This window comes from Oncorhynchus mykiss, chromosome 30 (assembly GCF_057628025.1).
Source record: "Oncorhynchus mykiss isolate SJ-2025 chromosome 30, ASM5762802v1, whole genome shotgun sequence".
Taxonomy (NCBI): domain Eukaryota; kingdom Metazoa; phylum Chordata; class Actinopteri; order Salmoniformes; family Salmonidae; genus Oncorhynchus; species Oncorhynchus mykiss.
The window spans coordinates 33,243,071-33,262,810 of NC_143051.1; the positions used below are offsets into that span (position 1 = coordinate 33,243,071).

Consider the following 19,740-nt stretch of genomic DNA (forward strand, 5'->3'; position numbering starts at 1 on the left):
AGCTAACCAATTGAAAACTGTATTCTGAAACAGACAACAATGTTGGATGACAGTCAATGGAGTAATTGCAGAAACATACAGTAAGAGGCCACATAAATGGACTCAGTGAGATGTCCTAACCATGTTTAGAATGACCCTGTATTATTTATGACTTATACATGGGAAGACAGCTTGATCTTTGACAGGTTTACGTAGATGATGTAGTTCCCCACCTCTGAAATTTGACAGAGGTATATTGGGTATATTGGGATAAAGGAAAAATACCAATCTCAGTGTCTGTGACAATAAATACTTTTAAGACAAGCCAGTCTAGATACTGCAAGAATATTGTGGTAGAACTAAATACAGGAAGGTCTTGCAGCAACCTGCTGTTGTAGGTGGTTTAGTTATTGGCCTATTCTTAGAGGGCTTCTGTGGTTTGAGTAGATGACCCAATAGAGCTACATGTATCTCAGGTTAAGGTCTATGGAGCTTTATTTGGCGTACTGGATGTAACCCATTGAAGGAGGAGCATCATGTTGGATCTACCTCTATTTAATATTCAATGATCTTATAGCATCACATTGAAAACAGGGCAATAAACAAATACAGCATGGAAATGCAAAGTACTGTGCACACACACACACACGCACCCACACATGAGAGGGGTGGAGTCCAACAGTGTTGAGTTAAGTAGCACGCCCTTTCATGTAAGAGCGTCAGGATGCAGCCATCTTGTGTCTATCTATCCTCCATCATGAGATGTCCGACACACTGACCCATCAACTAGTTCTAGTAAACATGCTTTTTCATCTCCATACCGCTGTGTGGGATGCATTACATTGCTAAATATGATTTGTTTGTTATTGTCATGAACATTACAATCTTGCCATTCAACCAGGGTTTTTGTCTCACTGTGTAAACACATATGCTAAATGGAATACAGTGGCAGTAGATAATAGAGGAAAACTATTTTACCATCGATGTAAAGTAACTACATCGCTAACCAGGTCAAATGTTTTTGTTCACCAATAATTACTCCAATTCTCTCCCAGATGGAACCATGTTCTGGAATTCTTTAATACTCCCACAGTGTGTTCTGATATGTGTGTGGAGGGGATAACCACATCAAGATCAGGTAGCTAATAAGTCTGAATTGAAAGTCCCTGATAAGAATCATGAAAAGGACAAACCATCAGTCCAATGGGCTACACTGAAGGATGAACAATGCCACAGTGCCATCTACGGGTAGACTGTAACTCTCCTCGACACTGTTTCAGAGAAATCACCTGATGTCTCTGCCTGCCCTGCTCCAATAAGAAGTTGCCTCTCACCACAGATCTTAGATCAGATTACTCTAACCCCATCCTAATATAAACCATTTGATGGGTAAAACACATCCGACCCTGTATCAGTGGTGAAGGCAACTTTTACCAACTCCCTCTGTCATAGTCGCCTTTATTGTCAACAGAGAACTTGCATTTGATTTGGCACATACACCAGGAAGTAAGACAGACAGAGCAGAGGCCATAGCTTGTTTATCAGCTAAATGTATCGGGTCATGGAATCCTTCTTGTTACCTTTTTCTCTGCATTCTGAAAACAGTCGGGAAATTCTGTGACTTTCCGACTCAGGAAGTACAATCTATTGAAAATGCAGTTGACCTGTTAACCTGTTGACTTTAGATACAAAACATGTTAAGCCATATATGAATGGCATTAGAAGTAAAACATTTTTTTGCCAATAAAAACATTTAAAAAAACATAATGGAATAAGGAGTGATTGTTGGATATGATGTTGTAGGTGACATGAAAAAACAACAGTGGAGGAATTATAATCCAATAGGAGATGAAAGAAGTACAATATCATCAGGCACCAGAGTGAAATGAGCTAAATAAATTGAAATAGAAAGTAAAAGAAATGCCATTGATTATTGACAGGTTTTAATGGTGATCCTGATGAATAAATCACATCCTAGCTTGTTTATATTTATATTATAGCAGTAAAAAACATGTTAAACGTAGGCCTCACTAATTCTAACAGCCTTCACCAGTTCACTAGTCATTCTCCAGTAGGCAACCGGTCATTCAAATCCTGTCTTTGACATACAGATGTAGGATCTTGTTTGAGACAGTTTGCTACAGCAGGAAAATGATCCTGCAGCAACAGGAAATGGGAATTATCATGTGGATTATAATACATGGGAATCACGTCTGAAATTACAAAATGGAAATTACAATCTTCCGAATCCTTTTTAAACCTCAAATACACTACAAGTTTAACATTTCCTGCATTTCAAGAAAGTTCTCCTGCAACAGGGTGATCAATTAAGATCCTACATCTGTAGGTCTGGCTTGTCTGCCATGTTTGTTCCCATGGGTAAACTATAATGAGGGTTGTAGTTGTGTTTTTTTCCATACACATCTTATTAGTGAATACAGTAACTGTGGCTGAACAGCCCTGCTGGTGAGGTGTCAAAGGTCATGTAGTGTAGATGAGAGGAGCACAGAGGGATCTACACTATAGCCTATGTACCAAAGATTGAAGGGGAGGGTATCTGATGAGGTGTCATTTCTAGTATGAAACGTCTGCCAATTCACAATAACAAACACTACTGAACTAACTAAATCTCTTCAGCACTACAGAATGTGACCAGGGTGCATGTTCTCTGTTTGGCTCCTGATTGAAGCTCCCCAAAGCTCAATATGAAGTACAAAGACACAATTAATAAGTTAGCAACCATTTATTTCTGTAAATCAACTGTATATATACAGATTTATGATTGTAATCATCCACCCAATAATTCTCTGTATAGAAAATATAATCACACAAAAAATCTAACTAACCTCCTCCAACATAGCCTGAGTGCCAGTCGGTTTATGTACTGTTTCCAACTCCTTGGCATGATAGCAGAAAGTGAAAGGAAAAGGGAAGGGAAAGGGGATATCTAGTCAGTTACATAACTGAATGCATTCAACTGAAATATGTCTTCCGCATTTAACCCAACCCCTCTGAAATCAGAGAGACAAACATACGGGCACTCAGGCCACCTCTAATATGTCCGTTATAAAACTGTAAAGATCTGAGAAAATCATTTGTACACCATAGTTAAGAATAAAACGGCTATTGAATGATGTGGTAGAGCATTACTGAACACCATGGAGTACGGATCACCTGTGTAGCAGAAAGATCATCCAAAAGTTCTGAAGTTATTAATATTGTCTATTATTAAGACAAAAGTGATATTCTTTATTCCAGGATGTTGACAGTATAGCACATTATAGTTTTAGAACTGAGTTTGTAACATCTAACAGTGTCACAGGTTAGCAAAAGTAAAAATAACTAATTTTCAGTAAAAACCCATCTGTTTTTGATTTTCAAAACATTTTAAAACCTATAACCCCAATATCAGACCCAGTTATTGTAAAAAAATAAAATAAAAAATAAAAGAAGATTTCTGTCATTGTAGATTTTAGTTGTGCAGTTATTAGTTACAAGAAGTTGTAACAATTTCCTTTACACCCAGCTTCATAACACATTATGACAGGGTCATGACCATGTCAAAATATGTCAAAACAGCTGAAATAACTTGTTATAATATGGTCATAACACTGTCATGACACATTTTTTTAGGCCTTTTTTAGGCCTGTCATGTATTGCGTTATTTTATGGCTGGTTGTGACACCTACACAAGACTGTAAAAACCCACACAACCTACCACACAATGCTAAACATTTCACTACATCATAGCCTATGTGTCAACAGTATGTTTCTGATATATATTTTTAAATTGACCATATTAAATGATCATTGTAATTGTGCACAAATTGATGTCAGACATGCACCTACCCCTATGCTCTGTTGCTGATGAATGGGATGAATTCAGGAGCAGATTTCAGAAGCAGGACAAGACACCCTCTTTTTGACTGGTGACTTATATAAGGGCATATTTGGCTTATATGATTATGATGGTCATAATGCTTCATGACTGTGTCATGAAGTGTATTTTCTTAGTCAAAGTAAAGTGACACAGGATGGTCATAATGCTTCTTGACAGTGTCATAAAGTGTATGTTCTACAAGTTATTTAAAATATGATTTTTTTAAAAACATGACTGAAAGAATTCATTACATCAAAAACAAAGGATTTAAGAGACTTTGCAATGATCTTTGCAATGAAAATAATTATTGCAGGAATCATATCCAGCAATAAAATAACACAATATGTGTCACAACAGGTGTAAATATATGGGTCATAATAGTGTTATGACCATATGATGTCATCTTATGTCAGTCTGTCAAGTTATGTAAGCTGTTATAACATATTATGACATAGTTATAACGTGTTATGACACTGGGTGTCAAGTTAAGTGTTACCCAAGAAGGTATCACCAGATAATGCTGTTTTAGAGAAATGTGTCTTTGTGGCTGGGTGCACATTACTTTGACTCAAACTTCTAGAAAAGTTTTCTGTCTTTCTTTTCCTGTCTCTGCTACTCTGCTGTAAAAACAGACAGACAGACAGAGGTCAGTGAATAAGATGACTGAAGCTAATACAGCATATTCCACTGAAAAGACTTAAAAACAAATCATTTTTTTTAATCATAAAAAAAAAAATGCTACCCCCTTTTTTCTCCCCAATTTCATGGTATCCAATACAGTCTTGTCTCAACGCTGCAACTCCCGCCATCCACCACCCAACCAAGCCACACTGCTTCTTGACACAATGCACATCCAACCCGGAAGCCAGCCTCACCAATGTGTCGGAGGAAACACAGTACACCTGGCGACCTGGTCAGCGTGCACTGCGCCCGGCCCACCACAGGAGTCGCTAGTGCGCGGTGAGACGAAGGATATCCCTGCCAGCCAAGCCCTCCCTAACCCGGAAGACGCTTGTCGCCGCCCCACGGGCCTCCAGGTCGCAACCGGCTGCGACAGAGCCTGGGCTCAAACCCAGAATCTCTGGTGGCACAGCTAGCACTGCGATCCAGTTAGCCTTAGACCACTGCGCCACCCGGGAGGCTGACTTGAGCCAAATCCTACCTTGAGATACTTCTGTATTTGTGGTGTGTGTGGACACCCCTTCAAGTGAGTGGATTTGGCTATATTAGCCACACCCGTTGCTGATAGGTGTATAAATCAAGCACACAGCCATGCAATCCCCATAGAAAAACATTGGCAGTACAATGGACCTTACTGAAGAGCTCAGTGACTTTCAACGAGGCATTGTCATAGGATGCCACCTTTCCAACAAGTCAGTTCGTCAAAGTTTTGCCCTGCTAGAGATCCCCTGGTCAACTGTAAGTGCTGTTATTGTGAAGTGAAAACTTCTAGGAGCAACAACGGCTCAGCCGCGAAGTGGTAGGCTACACAAGCTCACAGAACGGGACCGGCGAGTGCTGAAGTGCGTAGAGCGTAAAAATGTCCTCGGTTGCAACACTCATTACCGAGTTCCAAACTGCCTGGAAGCAATGTCAGCACAATAACTGTTCGTCGGGAGCTTCATGAAATGGGTTTCCATGGCCGAGCAGCCGCACACAAGCCTAAGATCACCATGCGCAATGCTAAGCGTCGGCTGGAGTGGCATGAAGCTCGCAGCTATTGAACTCTGGAGCAGTGGAAACGCGTTCTCTGGAGGGATGAGTCACCCTTCACCATCTGGCAGTCTGCCGGACGAATCTGGGTTTGGCAGATGCTTGGAGAACGCTACCTGCCTCAATGCATAGTGCCAACTGTAAAGTTTGGTGGAGGAGGAATAATGATCTGGAGCTGTTTTTCATGGTTCAGGCTCCTTAGTTCCAGTGATGGGGAAATCTTAACGCTACAGCATGCACTGACATTCTAGAAGATTCTGTGCTTCCAACATGGTGGCAACAGTTTGGGGAAGGCCATTTCCTGTTCCAGCATGACAATGCTCCATGCACAAAGCGAGGCCCATACAGAAATGGTTTGTTGAGATTGCACAGAGCCATGACCTCAACCCCATCGAACACCTTTGGGATGAATTGGAACGGCAACTGCGAGCCAGGCCTAATCACCTAACATCTGTACCTGACCTCACTAATGCTCTTGTGGCTGAATGGAAGCAAGTCTCCGCAGCAATGTTCCAACATCTAGTGGAAAGCGTTCCCAGAAGAGTGGAGGCTGTTACAGCAGAAATGGGGGGACAAACTCCATATTAATGCCAATGTTTTTGGAATGAGATGTTGGAGATGTCAACAGCCATGTTCAATGTTTCCACATACTTTTGGACATGCAGTATATCTAATAGTAACTCAAACTTGTGTACATCATAACATGCATTCATGTCAACAGGGGATTGTTGAGAAAGTTGACATTGGTGTTTCAAAAACAGACAACTAGAGAGACTGTAACGATTCTCCTCCTCTTCTGAGGATAAATAGGAAATATTGGAGCAATGCGCAGCGTGGTACGTGTCCATGTTGAATTTATTAACACTGAACACAAAAACAAAATAACAAGGAGAACGAACGAAAACGAAACAGTTCTGTCTGATGAAGACACAGAGACAGAAAACAATCACCCACAACTAAAATGGGGAAAACAGGCTACCTAAGTATGATTCTCAATCAGAGACAACGATCGACCGCTGCCTCTGATTGAGAACCATACCAGGCCAAACACAGAAATACAACATAGAAAAAAGAACATAGACTACCCCCCCCCCAACTCACGCCCTGACCAAACTAACACAAAGACATAATAAAGGAACTAAGGTCAGAACGTGACAGAGACATTCACCTGTTTGATTAGTGAGAGAGAAACCTAATGCCTTTTGGATGAGTTTGAACCATCATCAGAAGCTACAAGGAAAACAGACACAACAACATTGTAAAATGGGTACAGTCTAACACAATACATCCAAAGTCAGATGATAAATAATGAACAACTACAAGATGAAGCATTTTCTTTCAGTTTCAGTGATGACGTCAGAAGCAGAATAAAGGCATCCACTTACTGTTGTCCTGAATAAAGCCTGAAACAGAGATAAACATGCTGAATATATTCTGATGTTGAGGGTTCAGTTTCAATGTTTAGGGTTTGATCACCTGTCAGCCTTTCACACAGTGTTCTGTTCTTCGTCTCTGTTCTGTTCCTGCTCTGTCACACACAGTGTTCTGTTCTTCGTCTCTGTTCTGTTCCTGCTCTGTCACACACAGTGTTCTGTTCTTCGTCTCTGTTCTGTTCCTGCTCTGTCACACACAGTGTTCTGTTCTTCGTCTCTGTTCTGTTCCTGCTCTGTCACACACAGTGTTCTGTTCTTCGTCTCTGTTCTGTTGCTGCTCTGTTACATTAAGATCATGTTTCTAAACAGAACAGCGTCTCAAATAACATCACTCCTCTGCTGAGCTGAGTGTATGCTGTTCATTATTACAAAATATCCTACACACAGCTTCATGGACTTCCTGTAAGGCTGTGTAGTCAGTCCCTGAGTGTATAAAGCTAGTAGGTGAAGTCTGACGCCTGCTGCCTGACCTGGGAAGTCCCTAGACAGCAACAGGAGATAAAAATCTGTATACAGCATTGTGTTAGTTCTGGTCAGGCCACAGGAATAAGAGCTGCCAAAACCTTGCTTTGGTCATAAAGCTGCTGCTCACTGGGGGGAGGGGTCACAATACATATAACAGGAAGTAAAAATGGGTGTCTCTGAAGCCTACTGAATTAAGTCATGCAGATGCTGACACTCAATAACACCTATGGTGCACTTTGTGTGTTGTGACAATAAATTATGTTATTTTGTGTCATCACAATCTCCATATAATACATTAATTACAGCTTAATAAAGTGATGTCATTTGACTGTTCTAGGTGGTAACAGAAACTCAAGAAAATCTAGAGAACATATATATAGCCTGATGTAGTCCTCCTGTCTGGTGATGATCTACACAGGACACACTACAGTACACATGAGCTCAGGTAATTCATGATGACATTCCAGAGGCAGGTAGTTCCTGCTAATTTCACGCTCATTGCATTGACCAGAATGTACAAATACACAACATGGTATTAACAATCAAATTTTATTGCTGAAAATCCCTTTTACATAATAGAAAAACATGGTAATCTGCCGTCATGAATAGTTTGTGGTATATTTTGAATCTCTTGTGGAAAATAATAGATAATGTATGTAAATAATTAATTGAAATAATTTATGTAAATAATGAATGTAAGTAATTATGTAAATAATGTTTGTAAAAAAAGAAACAAGCAGTACTGCCATATGATGTCATCTATAAATATGGGTGAATGCCGATTGTTCTCCAAACGCTGACGAAGCTTCCGCCTAAACGTGTCCATTTGTTCCGATCTCTGCTGCTAAAAAATGCATGAAAACTTAAAGAATATTTCAGTGACGGCGGGTTTTTCCTATATTCAAGTACTCATAAGAGCTGTGACGTCGGATTTGAGCAGACATGGTGTTCATCATGAGATGAAATATCCTATTGTTCGGTAGCACTTTTCAGCTGGCCTCACTGTCCTTCAATAAAGGTCCTCTTTTCTCTGCTTCCTCCTGTATGAGAGAGAGAGACACAGACAGACAGACAGACAGACAGACAGACAGACAGACAGACAGACAGACAGACAGACAGACAGACAGACAGACAGACAGACAGACAGACAGACAGACAGACAGACAGACAGACAGACAGACAGACAGACAGACAGACAGACAGACAGACAGACAGACAGACAGACAGACAGACAGACAGACAGACAGACAGACAGACAGACAGACAGACAGACAGACAGACAGACAGACAGACAGACAGACAGACAGAAATAAAGAGACAAACATTTGGGTAGATAAAGGAAAGATTGAGATTTGAGTTGCAGAAGGACGGACAGACAGACAAGCATAATCTAATAGGAGTACAAACCACTTGATGCCACTGGACCTTTATAGATACAGTACATTACCTGTTTGATTAGTGAGAGAGAAACCTCAAGTTGTATCTGGTTCTGCTGTGTCATGGAGGGGTTGGAACCATCATCAGAGGCTAATACAAACAGAGGGAGCCAAATAGTTAGACTCCTTTAAAAGCTGAATTAAGCATCAACACTGTACATCCCAACCCACGCCAGGTTCAAATAAATGTGGGCTTCTCCAGGCTTCTTCAACTCCATATGTGACACTAAGACAGCTTGAGAAATATTTGTAATGTACTGTACTCATCACATATTATTTATGTTGTTGCTCACCTGTACTCTTCCTGTTCCACATAATAAACGTAATTATGGGGACGAGGACTAGGAGGATGACAGCTACCACTCCTAGTCCAATAATGATGGGGACATATTCAGAAGGCTTGACTGAGTTGAGGAACAGACACCCATGAACACACAGTGAATATTACAGTAAATTATGTAATTCTCTGTCATAATGTAAGATGTTATTAATCTTACCACTGTTTGTTTTTATCACAGACTGATTCAGTCTGATGGCGATGATGTTCTCTTTGTGCTCAACCACACAGGTGTAGTTGTTGTTCTCCCACTTCTCAGAGTCGATTGTGAGGTGGGCACTTTTCTGGAAGGTTCCATCACCGTTGAGGAGAATCTCTCCATGCAACACATCTTCATGCTGTTCTTGCCCATCTTTCTGCCAGGACACCATGACTCCACTGGGGTAGAAACCTGTAGCGTGGCAGGTCACTGGAGAGGAGGGGGTCTTCTGGAGCAGAGACACTGAGGGAGGGACTGGAGAGAAGTAAGGAGAGGAAGGAAGAGGGATCGAAATATGAATTCAAAATAGCATCTAGCATTGGGGAATGATGTTGTTGTGCCTCAAGCCGGAAACAACCGGTAATAGGTTTTGATTGAATTGGATGCCATGTGTCTCAGACAGTGTCTCTGTACCCATCTTCTTCAAGACGCTGCTGGCGAAGTCCACATACTTCTTCAAAGTGTCAATACACTCCTTAGTGAAGTACCATTTGAGATAGTGCAGATCCTTGCTGTTGTCGTCCCACTTCTGTTTGATGGTGTCTGCCTGCTGTACGGAGGTTATCCATCTTACGGTCTTCATGTCTAATGAAATGAAATCCTCACCATCGTATCCATAGTGATGGAAATAATCTTGGAGTTCAGTCTCATCATTCCACTCACAGCCGTACAAGTTCTGGATTGTGTGAACACCTGAGAAAGAGTGAGAGAGAGGTCTATCTTCAGTAAACCTTTATTACATGGGCAACGGCCATATAATACTAGCTATAAACTGCTTTATTCATTTATGTAAGTGTGTGTGTGTGTGTGTGTGTGTTTGCATGCACGCCCATGTGCATTCTGCTACCTTTTGACTGGGTTTGGTTAAACTGCTTCTTTGCAAACGTAATGAGGTTTTTGAAGCCTTCATATTGGTTAATCAGGGGCTCTTTGTAGAGTTCATTGTAGTATTTTCCTGTCTTATTCATCCACTCAGCGTCGTTGACCAGTGTCTTGGTGTTGCTGCCAAAGTGCACAAACTGTTGGTCGTCCAGCAAACCCACCACCGTGAACTCTGGGAAGTCAGTATCACCTGAGACTGCAGTGTATAAGTATTTCAAAGAGTGGGGATCTGTGAATAAATTATTAGAATTATATGATTGATTATGTAATATCATATAGTATGGAGCTGTAATAGAATATTATAATTATATGATTGATTATGTAATATCATACAGTATGGAGCTGTGAATATAACATTATAATTACATGATTGATCATGTAATATCATACAATATGGAGCTGTGAATATAACATTATAATTATATGATTGATTATGTAATATCATACAGTATGGAGCTGTGAATATAACATTATAATTATATGATTGATCATGTAATATCATACAGTATGGAGCTGTAATAGAATATTATAATTATATGATTGATTATGTAATATCATACAGTATGGAGCTGTGAATATAACATTATAATTCTATGATTGATTATGTAATATCATACAGTATGGAGCTGTGAATATAATATAATAATTATATGATTGATCATGTAATATCATACAGTATGGAGCTGTGAATATAGTACTATAATTCAATAACGTAACATAGATGATCTGCATGTCTTCTGTCATTTCTGACATATTTGTAAAACCCCTATCGTCAATTGATTGAATACCTACGGCTCGGCCTATGTTTAAACACAGATCCTCACTCTACAGTGAGGAAGTACTGACCAAGTAGTTTTCTGAAGTTCAAATAACTAGCAACTTGATTCTAGCAACATGATTCTAGCAACATGATTCTAGCAACATGATTCTAGCCACATTATATCTGTACTGACCTGCAGACGTTGAAGGAATCCAGAGAAACAAGAGACAGAAGGAAATCATTTCTTTATCGGTTTAGATGAGATTGAATGGTAACGCTGGGTTGAACAACACAACTGTATACTTTCTTTCACTATTCTCTCCATCATGGCAAACAAACAGGGTCATAACTTGTTAATGTTTAGCCATCAAATGTAATCTTTAAGGAGTGACACAACGGTGCATACAAGACCTTCCGTTATTCAACATGATGAGTCACTTGACTTTTGTGTGTCTCTGTCGCTCCGGGGTAAAGTTTCCACAAGGTACAGATCTAGGATCAGATTACCCTCCCACAATACTGACCTTAACTGAAAGAAATATCTGACCCTGTATCAACTTCTACCAACTCCCTCTGGCATAGTCCATCTTTATTGTCAACAGAGAACTGGCATTTGATTGGGCACACACCAGGAAGTAAGATGGCCAGAGCAGAGACCGAGCTTGCCTTGTTTATCAGATAAAAGTCCCAGGTCATGGAATCCTTCTGGCCACCTTGTTTCTCTGCATTATTTAAAAAACAAATGTTTACCTTTATTTAACTAGGCAAGTCAGTTAAGAACAAATTCTTATTTTCAATGACGGCCTAGGAACAGTGTGTTAACTGCCTTGTTCAGAGGCAGAACGACAGATTTTTACCTTGTCAGCTCGGGGGATTCGATCTCGCAACCTTCCGGTTACTAGTCCAATGCTTATGATCCAATAGGAAATGCTAGTAAATGTAATTGATTATTGAGATGTTAAATGATGATACTGATGAATAAATAACATTATAGCTTGTTTATAGTTATAATATCTATATGTCTCAAGCTATATCATGGATGGTCAGTCCTTAGATCCATAGCTCTGTCTATGAATTTGAGAGTGGTAACATTTCTCCAGGCCCGCAGCTTTTTACCAAAACAGGGACATGGAAGACCCCTTATTGTTTCTACTGCTTCATATTGTAACCTGCAGTACGTTATCTATGTTAGTGCAGTATAATGAAAAGACTGGCTCCTACTACCCTGACCAAGGGCTTTTGGTCTTGCTGGCAAAGGTTAATTCCCTGTCGGTGAAATCAAAGGACTGAAGGCTCTAGTTCAAAGACTAGGAATCACTTACATACACCCATGTTAAAATGTAATATTTTGTATATCTTTCTTTTTGTTGTAGGAGACACCTCATAACGGCTAACATCAGGGATACCCTTGTGTCTTATCATGAACGGGGTATGAAAAGGAGGCAGTCAGCCTTGGTGACGGAGGCTGCTGCTGCTAGAGGACTACATGTGTCTGTAGTTAAGGTATGAAATGGAGGGAATAATGAGTTTTTCCAGAGTATTCCTTTTTTAGTCAGAAAAATATGATATATTCCTCAATCAAATAAGACTGTTTCCTTCTGGATTCTTTTTTTAAAGGCGTTTTAAAGTAAAAGTATTATTTGAAAGCGATATTATCTGCCCAACGACATCTTATTTTTAATTTTTTCCCGATTCACTAATAATAATTCATTTTAATTTGCCGGATGCCTTTCAGGACACTCAAGGACATCTTACATTAAAAGTAGGCCTACATAAAATTAAGTGTGATGCATGAAGTCATAAAATCAAGTGCATCAATCAACAGTGGAATATAACATCTAAACAATCTCAAATCAAAGGACCAGACAAAACAGGACAATTAAAAAGAGAAGGGAGGGGTTGGGAAGAGGATACAAACACGGGTTAGGGTAAGGGTTTGGTTTAAGGTGGTAGGCTACCCGGGTTAGGGTAAGGGTTTGGTTTAAGGTGGTAGGCTACCAAGGTTAGGGTAAGGGTTTGGTTTAAGGTGGTAGGCTACCCGGGTTAGGGTAAGGGTTTGGTTTAAGGTGGTAGGCTACCCGGGTTAGGGTAAGGGTTTGGTTTAAGGTGGTAGGCTACCAAGGTTAGGGTAAGGGTTTGGTTTAAGGTGGTAGGCTACCCGGGTTAGGGTAAGGGTTTGGTTTAAGGTGGTAGGCTACCAAGGTTAGGGTAAGGGTTTGGTTTAAGGTGGTAGGCTACCCGGGTTAGGGTAAGGGTTTGGTTTAAGGTGGTAGGCTACCCGGGTTAGGGTAAGGGTTTGGTTTAAGGTGGTAGGCTACCAAGGTTAGGGTAAGGGTTTGGTTTAAGGTGGTAGGCTACCCGGGTTAGGGTAAGGGTTTGGTTTAAGGTGGTAGGCTACCCGGGTTAGGGTAAGGGTTTGGTTTAAGGTGGTAGGCTACCAAGGTTAGGGTAAGGGTTTGGTTTAAGGTGGTAGGCTACCCGGGTTAGGGTAAAGGTTTGGTTTAAGGTGGTAGGGTTGGTTTAGGGTAAGGGTTTGGTTTAAGGTGGTAGGCTACCAAGGTTAGGGTAAGGGTTTGGTTTAAGGTGGTAGGCTACCCGGGTTAGGGTAAGGGTTTGGTTTAAGGTGGTAGGGTTGGTTTAGGGTAAGGGTTTGGTTTAAGTTGGTAGGCTACCCGGGTTAGGGTAAGGGTTTGGTTTAAGGTGGTAGGCTACCCGGGTTAGGGTAAGGGTTTGGTTTAAGGTGGTAGGCTACCCGGGTTAGGGTTTGGTTTAAGGTGGTAGGCTACCCGGGTTAGGGTTTGGTTTAAGGTGGTAGGGTTAGTTTAGAGTAAGGGTTTGGTTTAAGATGGTAAGGTTGGTTTAGGGTAAGGATTTGGTTTAAGGTGGTAGGGTTAGTTTAGAGTAAGGGTTTGGTTTAAGGTGGTAGGGTTGGTTTATGGTAAGGGCTTGGTTTAAGGTGGTAAGGTTGGTTTAGGGTAAGGGTTTGGTTTAAAGTGGTAGGGTTGGTTTAGGTTAAGGGTTTGGTATTAGGGGGTAAGGTTGGTTTAGGGTAAGGGTTTGGTTTAAGGTGGTAGGGTACCCGGTTTAGGGTAAAGGTTTGGTTTGGTTTAAGGTGGTAGGGTTGGTTTAGGATAAGGGTTTGGTTTAAGGTGGTAGGGTACCCGGTTTAGGGTAATGGTTTGGTTTGGTTTAAGGTGGTAGGGAGGTAGGGTAAGGGTTTGGTTTAAGGTCGTAGGGTTGGGAATAGGAGCTAAATGGCACCCATGGTAGAGAGGAGGAATGGGGGGGAGACATGGAGACCAGCAGTAGGAGAAGGGGAGGGAGCAGGAGAGGGCATAGACTGGGAGAAGATCAGAGAGGTAGGTGGGTGCCAGGATGTAGAGGGCTTTGTAGGTGAGGAGGAGTGTTTTAAAGTTAATACAGGATTGTACAGGGAGCCAAAGTAGATTGACGAGGATTGGTTTGATGTGTTCTGTTGATCTGGTGTGGGTGTGGATTCTGGCAACGGAGTTCAGAACCAGTCTATTGATGAGTTTGATGGGGATCCGATGAGGAGAGTGTTACAGTGTCAGGAAGTAACAAAAGCATGGATGAGGGTGGTTTTGGTGGTGGAGCTTGACTGTGAGCGGCGGAGCCTGGAGATATTGTGGGGGTGGAAGAATGCTGTCTGGGTGCTGGTTTTTACGTGGGGTTTGATAGAGAGGGAACTATCCAGGGAGACACAGAGGCTTTTGACTTGTGTTTACAGAAGGACTGGGAAACCATCTACGGTGATGCTTGGAGAGAGTGGATTTGAAGCGGATGAGCATGAGCTATGTCTTGTTGATGTTGAGTTTGAGGAGGTTCATGTCTTGTAGGCAGCTGATGAGGAGGTGGGAGGGAGAGAGGGGAGTGGTGGGTTTGGTGGAGAGGTAGAGCTGTGTGTCATCAGCATAGTAGTGGAAGTAAACTTTGTGATGTTAGATGATCTTGCCCAGGGGTAGGGGGTGTATGGATTCGTCTGACAATAAGCATTCATGGTTGAGGAAGGTTTTTGAACACTACTGAGTAATTAACAGGGATGAGGTCCATGGTTTGAATCATAAGTGAAATGTATTCAGAAATCTATTACTCAAAACGATGAGGTTCACTACAAATCACTTATCAATCCATAATCATTTAGCGGCAGTGAGATGGATGCCTATACACTGTATGAATGACAGTGTATCTAGTCACAGTGCATCAAGCTGCCCTCAAACCTAGATATCTAGTACACAGTAATAAATGTTGTATCAACATTGTTCTGAAACATGTTGGTTGTTCTCTAACAACCAATACCAACTGTAATTACATAGCAGTTATTATGTAAGTACAAAGTACCAAAGCATATTCATCCAGCCCGGCACTATCACACCTGATACAGCCTAATGCAATAAGTTGTATCTGATGTGCCTGAGATAGATTTCAAATAGACAGCAGATTTATTTTCTGAAGCACCAATATCTTTCGTCACCAATATTACTGAGTCACATATCTATATTCACTATTAGAGCGCTCAGCAATAATATCACACAATCTTCAGCGCTAACGCTCATACAATGATCCTATCACCCACACGTACTTATTAGCTTTCACTTTAAAATAGAAACAGCAATACATACAAACGTCATAGGTTTAGGGAAAGGTGCCCAGGGAGAAGGAGAGTTGATCCTGGCTGGAGGTCATAGGTTTAGGGAGACGTGCCCAGGAAGAAGGAGAGTTGATCCTGGCTAGAGGTCATAGGTTTAGGGAGATGTGCCCAGGGAGAAGGAGAGCTGATCCTGGCTAGAGGTCATAGGTTTAGGGAGACGTGCCCAGGGAGAAGGAGAGTTGATTCTGACTAGAGGTCATACTTTTTCCAAACTTACGATTCAACTACCAGGCAGCCAGTACTGGAAATTTGGTCTAAGGCACCTCACTTCTCTTGTCCTCTCAAGGCACGCCAGCAAATACAAATAAGCACCAATATTACAGAGTCACATGACGAGATGCACCTGGGCACAATCCCAGTTAGGTAATGCATGTCACACCAATATAGCAGTCGACTTGAGTATTCCGTAATGTTAAATTAGAGAACTATTTAAAAGTGAATTGTTTTATTACACATGCAGTCTTCATTACATAAAGCATATTTAGGTTAAGCTACACATGACTTAGTCGCCTAAAAGTGTCTGCTTAATGGCATATATTATTATATATTATTAGATAATATTATATGTGGAATATAATATATTTTTAATATTGATACAGTCATGGGTCACGTGTGTTTATAACCTACTGTATCTGGCCTGTTAGTCAGTTGACTATCTGGTTAAATAGTGAAACAACATTGTGTGCTCGCCTTTGCTATGTCATTGAAGAACTGTAGCCCGTGGAGCTGGAGAAAGAGCACCTGCTGTTTTGTACCACCACATCTGTACAATAAATCAGAGATTCGTTCCAGTTTTTATACGTTTTTGTTTGCTATTTTGGGAAGCTGCACTGCTAAAAGCAACGTCTCCTATGGAGCTTGAAGTGGTGAGGGCCAGCCGGGTCCCAGTCGACCTCCAGTGCCCCCTAGACGTATTGAGGGCCAGCCGGGTCCCAGTCGACCTCCAGTGCCCCCTAGACGTGGTGAGGGCCAGCCGGGTCCCAGTCGACCTCCAGTGCCCCCTAGACGTATTGAGGGCCAGCCGGGTCCCAGTCGACCTCCAGTGCCCCCTAGACGTGGTGAGGGCCAGCCGGGTCCCAGACGACCTCCAGTGCCCCTTAGAAGTGGTGAGGGCCAGCCGGGTCCCAGTCGACCTCCAGTTCCCCCTAGACGTGGTGAGGGCCATCCAGGTCCCAGTCGACCTCCAGTGCTCCCTAGACGTGGTGAGGGCCAGCCGGGTCCCAGTCGACCTCCAGTGCCCCCTAGACGTGGTGAGGGCCAGCCGGGTCCCAGTCGACCTCCAGTGCCCCCTAGACGTGGTGAGGGCCAGCCGGGTCCCAGTCGACCTCCAGTGCCCCCTAGACGTGGTGAGGAACAGTCTGGCCTTAGCAGACCTCTGGAGCCCCCCAGACCCCTTTCTGCATCCACACCTGATCAGCCGGTGGGTCTACATTCTCCCCAATCATTTGAAGGTCATTTTCCAAAGTCTGTCCAAAAACACGCTTCTGCAAACACATGGCAACTAAAGAAGACCCTGTAGCAACAAGAAAAACAGGGTTGTTGACACATGTTCAGTCGACTAATTACATTTCACCTACATTACTGTAGGGGAGGTGTTGTGGGGGCTGTGCTACAAAGTAGTAGCACCTACCTGTTTGTGAATGCAGGGGAAAGGCTATGGGCCATATAACTGCTATGATGTATAAAAAGTCGCATTCTTTGTTTCAGACCATTGTGGTTTCTACTGGGTATCCTCCCGTGGAGACTTTTTTGGTGGGTCCACTTCTCTTCGCTCCACTGATAACCAAAAGGCCATATATTTCCTCATCGTCCTTGCTGGTTCAGCTAGTAGTCCACTACACCTGTCACTAGTATAAACAACCCCAAAACACTAGAAAGATGAATTATAGTCAAATTAATTCAAATCGAATCAAATGTATTTATAAAGCCCTTCTTACATCAGCTGATATATCAAAGTGCTGTACAGAGACCCAGCCTAAAACCCCAAACAGCAAGCAATGCAGGTGTAGAAGCACGGTGGCTAGGAAAAACTCCCTAGAAAGGCCAGAACCTAGGAAGAAACCTAGAGAGGAACCAAGCTATAAGGTGTGGCCAGTCCTCTTCTGGCTGTGCCGGGTGGAGATGAATTGTTTTGTGTATGTAGGCCACATGCTATCACATGCATGTGATGGTATTTAACTGCATGGCAGTACATGTTACTGTAGTATTTTAGTTAATTTCCTAACTATACTATAGTCCTAATACAGACATTTGTGTTACAGACACCCTAATGTCATTGGACATCTCCCAACTTTATGCACATTTCAATAAAATAAAAAAAATCCTATTTGTATTTTCATATTTTGGTCGTTAATTTAGTGTTAACAGACAAGTTCTCTGCTTTCTCCCTTTTCACTTGCCTCCTTTTTTTCAGTAATGCCGCAATCAGTTGATTTTATGTATATATCCTATTCATAATATTGTAAAACAAAGATTTTTTTTTTTTGTTGGCATATAAGTATTCTTATGCTCAAACCAACTGAGCCATATGTTTAAAACTGTTAGCCCTGTCATCCATGGTCCAGACGGAATGACATTTACTGTAAATGTTTCTTATAATCATCTTAGCTGACTAAATTCTGGAAGCAGTAGGCATATCACACATGCTGTCACGTCCTGACCTTAGTTCCTTTTTATGTCTCTATTTTAGTTTGGTCAGGGAGTGAGTTGAGGTGGGCATTCTATGTTTTGTGTTCTATGTGTTTCGCCTGTTATGGTTCCCAATCAGAGGCAGCTGTCAATCGTTGTCTCTGATTGAGAACCATACTTAGGCAGCCTGTTTTCCCACTATGTGTTGTGGGTAGTTGTTTTCTGTCTCTGTGTCTACACCAGACAGAACTGTTTCGTTTTCGTTCGTTCTCTTGTTATTTTGTTTTGTGTTTTAATAAATATTAACATGGACACGTACCACGCTGCATATTGGTCCGATCCTTCCTACTCCTCCTCAGATGATGAGGGATATCGTTACACATGCATACTACCTTTACTCCAGTCACTGTCCTTAAAGGGGCTGAATAATTTTGCACACCCAATTTTTCAGTTTTTGATTTGTTAAAAAAGTTTTAAATATCCAATAAATGTCTTTCCACTTCATGATTGTGTCCCACTTGTTGTTGATTCTTCACAAAAAAATAAAGTTTTATATCTTTATGTTTGAAGCCTGAAATGTGGCAAAAGGTCGCAAAGTTCAAGGGGGCCGAATACTTTCGCAAGGCACTGTAGTAGCGAGGCTACATACAGACACCGGTTAGTCGAGCTGATTGAGGTAGTATGTACATGTAGATATGGTTAAAGTGACTATGCATATATGATGAACAGAGAGTAGCAGTAGCGTAAAAGAGGGGTTGGCGGGTGGTGGGTGGCTGGACACAATGCAGATAGCCCGGTTAGCCAATGTGCGGGGGCACTGATTGGTCGGCCCAATTGAGGTAGTATGTACATGAATGTATAGTTAAAGTGACAATGCATATATAATAAACAGAGAGTAGCAGCAGCGTAAAAGAGGGGTTGGGGGGAGGCACACAATGCAAATAGTCCGGGTAGCCATTTGATTACCTGTTGAGGAGTCTTTTGGCTTGGGGGTAAAAACTGTTGAGACGCCTTTTTGTCCTAGACTTGGCACTCCGGTACCGCTTGCCATGCGGTAGTAGAGAGAACAGTCTATGACTGGGATGGCTGGGGTATTTGACCATTTTTAGGGCCTTCTTCTGACACCGCCTGGTGTAGAGGTCCTGGATGACAGGCATCTTAGCCCCAGTGATGTACTGGGCCGTACGCACTACCCTCTGTAGTTCCTTGTGGTTGGAGGCCGAGCAATTGCCATACCAGGCAGTGATGCAACGCGTCAGGATGCTCTCGATGTTGCAGCCATAAAACCTTTTGAGGATCTGAGGACCCATGCCAAACCTTTTTGGTTTCCTTAGGAGGAATAGGCTTTGTCGTGCCCTC

The 19,740-nt window shown here is 41.9% G+C and overlaps 1 protein-coding gene across 2 annotated transcripts; it reads right to left on the reverse strand.

Moving 5' to 3' along the window:
• Positions 1-8,000: 8,000 nt before the first annotated feature.
• On the reverse strand, positions 8,001-13,547 carry LOC110488352 (major histocompatibility complex class I-related protein 1). Of its 2 annotated transcripts, none has more exons than XM_036971396.2 (7): positions 11,278-13,547; positions 10,290-10,553; positions 9,857-10,135; positions 9,404-9,697; positions 9,200-9,271; positions 8,918-8,997; positions 8,001-8,510 (listed from the first exon to the last, which is right to left on the reverse strand). In XM_036971396.2, exons 1-7 carry the CDS (start codon positions 11,324-11,326, stop codon positions 8,460-8,462), a joined length of 1,089 nt encoding a protein of 362 aa, XP_036827291.2. In that variant the 5' UTR covers positions 11,327-13,547; the 3' UTR covers positions 8,001-8,459. The 2 variants fall into 2 exon arrangements, with proteins under 2 accessions (XP_036827291.2, XP_021416247.3); XM_021560572.3 differs by having other exon boundaries at positions 9,200-9,310.
• Between the last annotated feature and the right edge of the window lie 6,193 nt (positions 13,548-19,740).

What these genes read in the sequence shown, in the direction of transcription:
- LOC110488352 (XM_021560572.3), bottom strand. Translation starts at nt 11,326, where the DNA reads ATGATTTCCTTCTGTCTCTTGTTTCTCTGGATTCCTTCAACGTCTGCA. An exon ending in GTGGAACAGGAAGAGTACAG is followed by an intron (nt 8,998 to 9,199) that starts GTGAGCAACAAC and finishes TGTTTGTATTAG; the next exon opens with CCTCTGATGATGGTTCCAAC. An exon ending in CTCTCTCACTAATCAAACAG is followed by an intron (nt 8,511 to 8,917) that starts GTAATGTACTGT and finishes TCTCTCATACAG; the next exon opens with GAGGAAGCAGAGAAAAGAGG.